Source organism: Notothenia coriiceps, unplaced genomic scaffold (genome assembly GCF_000735185.1).
Source record: "Notothenia coriiceps isolate Sejong01 unplaced genomic scaffold, NC01 NC01_scaffold00022966, whole genome shotgun sequence".
NCBI lineage: Eukaryota > Metazoa > Chordata > Actinopteri > Perciformes > Nototheniidae > Notothenia > Notothenia coriiceps.
In genome coordinates, this window is record NW_011355667.1 from 1 (window position 1) to 6,416 (window position 6,416).

Here is a 6,416-nt window from a genome sequence, read left to right on the forward strand (position 1 = left end):
ATAAAGGAACTACAGCACGGTCACATGACTTCACATCACCACCGCTAAGCTAAAGGAGGCTTCACNCCTCCTTTAGCTTAGCGGTGGTGATGTGAAGTCATGTGACCGTGCTGTAGTTCCTTTATAGCCCTACATTAGCCACCTTTAGCTTAGCGGTGGTGACGTGAAGTCATGTGACCGTGCTGTAGTTCCTTTATAGCCCTACATTAGCCACCTTTAGCTTAGCGGTGGTGACGTGAAGTCATGTGACCGTGCTGTAGTTCCTTTATAGCCCTACATTAGCCACCTTTAGCTTAGCGGTGGTGACGTGAAGTCATGTGACCGTGCTGTAGTTCCTTTATGTGAAGTCATGTGACCGTGCTGTAGTTCCTTTATAGCCCTACATTAGCCACCTTTAGCTTAGCGGTGGTGACGTGAAGTCATGTGACCGTGCTGTAGTTCCTTTATAGCCCTACATTAGCCACCTTTAGCTTAGCGGTGGTGACGTGAAGTCATGTGACCGTGCTGTAGTTCCTTTATTTTCCTTTATCCTTCCCGTTTCCTTTCAACATTAGCCGTCTTGCACTAATGTACATTTATCAAAGATATGAAAGATATTGAAAGTGAAATACCGTTTCCCAAAATACAAATATATGTAAAAATATGTATTTTATATAAAATACATATTTTTATATATGTTCATATTTTGGGAAAGGTATTTCGATCTCTCCGTCTGTACACACAAACTGAAAGATTGACAGTAGAGTTGACTTTGGACGTCTCTGCCACTTGCTGTTGAGCAAAAGAGCTGTCCTCTGTTCAGATCTATAGATCTATATAGATAGAAGTCTGACCTTGTTGGCGAACAGCGGCCGGATGCTGTTGAAGAGATCCAGCTGCTGCTGCAGGTTGTGTCCGCACTGCTCAGAGACGTCCATCACGTAAAGGACGGCGGCTCTAAGGTGAGCAAGAGCTGTGATGGCCTGCATCTCGATGGTGTTCCTGTTCTCCAGAGGGTGGTCCAGGATCCCAGGGGTGTCCACCACCTAAGGCAAGGCACGTTTATTTATATAGCACCTTTCAACACAAGGCGATTCAAAGTGCTTTACGATGAAAGACTTTAAGGGACATATTATAAAATGGCATTTAAAAAACACTTTTTGAATACTAGTTACAGAGCAGTGTGAGATGTGAAAAGTTCAATTAAAAGCAGCGGCAAGAAAAGTCTTCAGCCTGGATTTAAAAGTAGTCAGAGTTGCTGATTATTTGTCGATTCAGTTTCATGCAGAAAATGTATTTTTGAGACGCTAAAATGAAAAGTCCTACTTTACATTTTTCAATCTGACATTGAGCTAGATATCTAGACAACTAAAGACATGCGCTTGGTCTTCGTCAAACTGGGATGGACTCACATTTTATAGACCTAATCAGCTAATTGATCAAATGGTGTAATTGTTAGCCCCATGAGTTAGAGCGCGTCCAAAGCAAAGTCACGAGGAAGTAAAGGATAGAGTAAATAACAGTTGAGGTGAAACAGTAAGAGCTGCAGGGCGTTACCTGCCAGCGGAGGTATCTGTAGTCCATGTGCCCCACAAACAGAGACTTGGTGGTGAAGGCGTACGGCTGCACATCCACATCTGCTCTGGTCACCTGACGGGAGACAACATTTACACCGTGTTAACTTCACTTAGAGATGGAGCGTCCAGGAGCTGGAACCAATGGAGAGCATGGATTTAACAGACTCATGGACATGTTGACAAAAACATGAGTTGTTTACCTTGTTGATGAAGCTGGATTTTCCCACGTTGGGGTATCCGCACAGAAGCAGCGTCCTCGTGTTCGGGTCGATGCTCGGCAGACGGGACAGATGCTGGCGCACTGGAGAGGAGGGGAGATGTGTGATTATGACATGTTAAAAGACAGCTCAAAGTATTACAAACAGAATCATGAAAAGCACTAAAATCTGTTATTTTATTAAAATGTACCTGAATTTTTTACTTGTGCAAAATGCCTGTTAACATGCGCTATGACAAGAGGGATGATTTAAGTACTCTAATCTAATCTCAGAATAATTATTAGTTGTATTTTATGCATTAAATCTCATTAAAAATCCACTTGTTTCTAGTCTCCTCTGCAAGACTTCCAGAAAGTATTATTAAGTATATTATGAAGCTTCAAGTTTATAAATACGCCACAAAAACAGGTGAAATTAAAGCAGAATTCGAATCTACCAAATAAACTTCAAAATGATATTGCATTGTCTCTAAACCGCCCCAGTGACAGTGTTTCAGAAACATGACATGAGTCCTCTGTTACCTTGCTCCAGATACTCCAGACTGGACTTCTGTCTCTTCACGATGGTGCACATGCGACCCAGCGCCGCTCTCTTCAGCTGTTTACACCGGTACAGAGAGTCTCCGTACTTCATCAGACGCACGTAGTCTTTGGCAACACTGGGGGGGTTAAACACAAACAAACAGTTAGAATCAGAAACTGGTTTATTACCAGGTAGGTTGACACGTACGAGGAATTTGACTTGGTGTCGTGGTGCATACAGAAAAGTAAACAAAAGTGTCCAAACTAAACAAACTATATTCTGCCAGATCTCCATTAAGGATAACTAAAGGGAAACATCTGGATTGGCATCATGTGATGTTAGGCCACCTTTACGATCCCTGGTCCCTCAATCAGACCAACTTGTAAAACCTCAGTTGCTTAGGGTCTTGTTTGAAGCAGCAGGGCGGGAAATGTACTGTTTTTGGCAGCGGACCATGTAAACAAGGACATTAACTATATGCAACAACATGCAAAACTAAAAAGGATAACATTTAAGACAAACTTACTTATCAATCAAGTTCTTGGCGATGTTTATCTGTCCCAAAGCCAACTTGTAATGGTCTTTGTCGTACAGCACGTTCATCAGGTCGGCGTAGAACGGATGGATGTCCTGAAGAGAAAATGGCAAATGATCACATTTCACAAACTACCTTTTATACGTGTCCAGACACAATAGGAAAGATGGTTATTTAGAATGAATGCGAGAGCTTCTTGACTTACGTCGAGCTTGGGGAAGTCGGTGAGGATCTGCGAGAGGCGGTCATGGTAGCTCTGCTGCGTGAACTTCACCTTTCGCATGTAAAAGTGACGGATGCGGTGGATCTGGTAGTGCTTGTGCACCACAGTGGGGGTCTTCCTTTGAGTTTTGGATAAAGTGATGTCGATGAAATCCTGCAGAGAGAAACACAGTATGCAAGGTTAGAAATGATTGGACATAACTTTTTATTATTGTCTTTATCTGAAGCCAGATTAACAAGCCATTCATTCATGTTATGCCCAAGATGAGTATCATTAGAAGGTTGTGTAACTTTTTTTTGGTTTAAGGTCTTCACTGCCTTACTCCTTTTGTCAATTAAATGAACCTTTATTGACCCGCTAATGGAATCACTCATCCAAATCATACCCTGTGATCTCTAAATCAAGTAATCAATTATTTACACACCACATATAGATACAGAACAGCTGCTTAACATGTATCCACAAGAACACGTTATTTTTCTTGTATTTCCTCAGAGAATCATCATGTTAACTGTTTTCCAAGAGACCAATAACCACCTTTTCCCTTGGGTAAATTAAAATGAACCTTTATTGACCCCCTTATGGAATCATAAATCATACCTTGTGATCTCTTAATCAAGTAATCAATTATTTACACACCACATATAGATACTGAAGCATGCACAACTACAGCTGCTTAACATGTATTCACAAAAACACGCGATTTTCTTGTATTATCTCTTAATCGGGGAATCAATTATTTGTATAGCATATATATCAATACTGAAGCATGCACAACAACAACAACAACAACTACTTAACATATATTCATTAAAAACATGCAATTATTTTGCATTTCCACAAAGAAAAATCATATTAACTGTTTTCCAAGAGAGCAATGCCGAACTTCATTAACAAATCATTCAATTTAATGTAAAATTAATTGTCAGCCAAATCAGAAACGTCACAACAATATTTTAAATCACTGATATGAATAAACCAAGTCTACTTGTCAATTCGGCATACAAGTAATAAATCAAAAGGCATTTATTTTGTTGTCAGCCTAACTTATAGGACCACAACTCCCAATATGGACAGGGTATTTAAATGGAAGTGAACAGCTTGATTTATGCTGCTTTTTGCACTTCTCTGTATTTATAAATCTGTCAGAACTATATGGCCTACTCAGATTTATTCTTAGTATTTCAAAATAACAAACAGTCCATAATATATTCCTTTTTACTCTGTATTGTGTCGGTATTATACTGTCTTATTTATACAATTGTAATAGTGTATTCATTTTCTACACCGCTGTTTGTAATGATTATTCTGTTCTTAATGTAAATACTGTCACGTGTATATATAAAAACACACTTCTGGTTGGATGCTAACCACATTGCGTTGTCCTAGTACTTGTACTCTGTGCAATGACAACAAAGTTTATATGATAAAGTTTCCCTTTTTATAGGAAAAAACTGTCCAATATCCAGAATTAACTCCATTATTAAATGGAGTTTGGTGAATCGCATGTCATTAACAGGACAGAAACAGCCTTTTATGTTCTTAATTATGTCCAGATTCACTGTGTTATCCCTCAAAACCCTTTCCTCTTTTGAACACCAATTTAAAAAACACATAATTAACGTTGTATGGAAACTGTCTCTTTCCAGCAGCTCGACACGTGTTTATCCTCCGAAGAGAACCTCCATGTTTTTTACATCTTCCTCTGCTTCTCAACACTCAGAAACACAGCCGGAGAAAAAGCTTTCTTTTAACAGGCTAAACATGAGGAATAAAACGTACCTTTGCGGTGGGAACCACCATAATCTTCTTGAAATTATAAAGCGACATTTTGTCGGACACGTTGGGGTCCGCTGACGCTAGGGGAAAGGACCGTTCCGTTAAAACCGGAAAAGACGCTGAAAAACACGATGGTGAGTTTTTCCGAACATCGCCCTCTAACGGCCAACTGCAGGTACTACATGAACAAAAACGTCACATTACTGTTAGAAATTATTTAGAAATATAATTCATAAACAAATGAAATACATAATAATAATAATAAATACAAATTAAAATAAATAATTACATCAATTCATTAATTAATGCCTGCACAATATCGTACAGATCTGTCATATTAAAATAGATAAACATGATTTGTATCTGTTTCTTCAGATGTTATGAATGTTACATTGTTTTCTATTTATATTCATTGTCTTTATAACTACATTTTATTCAAAAATACAGTTCATTTGTTCCCCAGCTCATACAACCAAACATGATGATGAATACATGTAGTTTGTGCTGTGGTTTAACTGCATTGCATTATAAAGACAGGGTTTTTATGTATTTAATTAACATCATTGAAACAAATAGTGCATAGAAAATAATAAAAACACGTCAACAGAAAGAAAGAAAACTCTCTAAAACAGTTTAAATAAAATGTTCTTGTATTTCCACAAAGAAAATTATCATGTTAACTGTTTTCTAAGAGAGCAATGCCAAAACTTAATTAACAAATCTATCAATTTCATAAAGCCATTTATTACCATTTTATTATTGAAAAGCATATAACTTTCGTCGCCTGTGTAACTTGTATTTTTAGGTGTTTAGTCTTGACAAGCTTGTTTTGCATTGGGTAAATAATATCTTATGATCTCTTAATCGAACAAAACATTATATAATTGTTAGTTATTTCAGGACTTGTTTTAGACTGCACCAGATAAAGGGAATCACAATATAGGAAATGTGGTCTTTACATTATTGGTATCTGCAGAGGGAATTGGTCATTTGGAGATTTGATCCAGCCCATTTTGGAAATATGATCTGAAAGTGTTGGGAACATCTATCCTAGTCCATTTGTTGAGGACTATTTTAAGCGATGGACTAATCTACATTTTGTGCTCCAGTGAGTAATTGGGGCGGTGTGACTCATTAACGTGTTATTAATAGTTTTTGGACAACAACAGAGCTCAGACGACTAACATGTATGAGTTAAAACTCGTTATAACAAGTATCAGTTATTCATTTGTGGTTTTAAGTCATTTTATGTCGTTTGTTGACAGTCTGAAAAAGTAAGTAGTAAAATGTCACCCGGAACTATCTGCAGTCCATATTTGTTGTGATCCGCGGAGATGAAGAAAGCAGCCAATCAGCGAGCTCCTGTGTCTTTAGGCCACGCCCACTACCAGCGGTCACGAGTGGCTCCGCGTGCGCCCATTGCCAGTCTCGACCAATAAGGACGCTCCGCTGTGAGAAAGGGGCGGGGCTTCTACACTGTGTGACAGCTTCAGGGTCAGTGCTGCACCAGAGAAGAGGAAAAACGAAGAGGTCTCACTCTGATGAATTCATCTTTGACGTACACAAATCTGTCAATTGTTTAC

General features: G+C 38.6%; 1 protein-coding gene across 1 annotated transcript; it reads right to left on the reverse strand.

Moving 5' to 3' along the window:
* Positions 1-833: 833 nt before the first annotated feature.
* LOC104954194 (nucleolar GTP-binding protein 1) lies at positions 834-4,944 on the reverse strand (the record flags this gene model as incomplete). Its single annotated transcript, XM_010781272.1, has 7 exons — positions 4,837-4,944; positions 3,037-3,207; positions 2,823-2,926; positions 2,296-2,432; positions 1,757-1,857; positions 1,537-1,629; positions 834-1,025 (listed from the first exon to the last, which is right to left on the reverse strand). Coding segments are annotated over exons 1-7 (846 nt in total), but the record flags the coding sequence as incomplete, so codon positions are not given.
* Between the last annotated feature and the right edge of the window lie 1,472 nt (positions 4,945-6,416).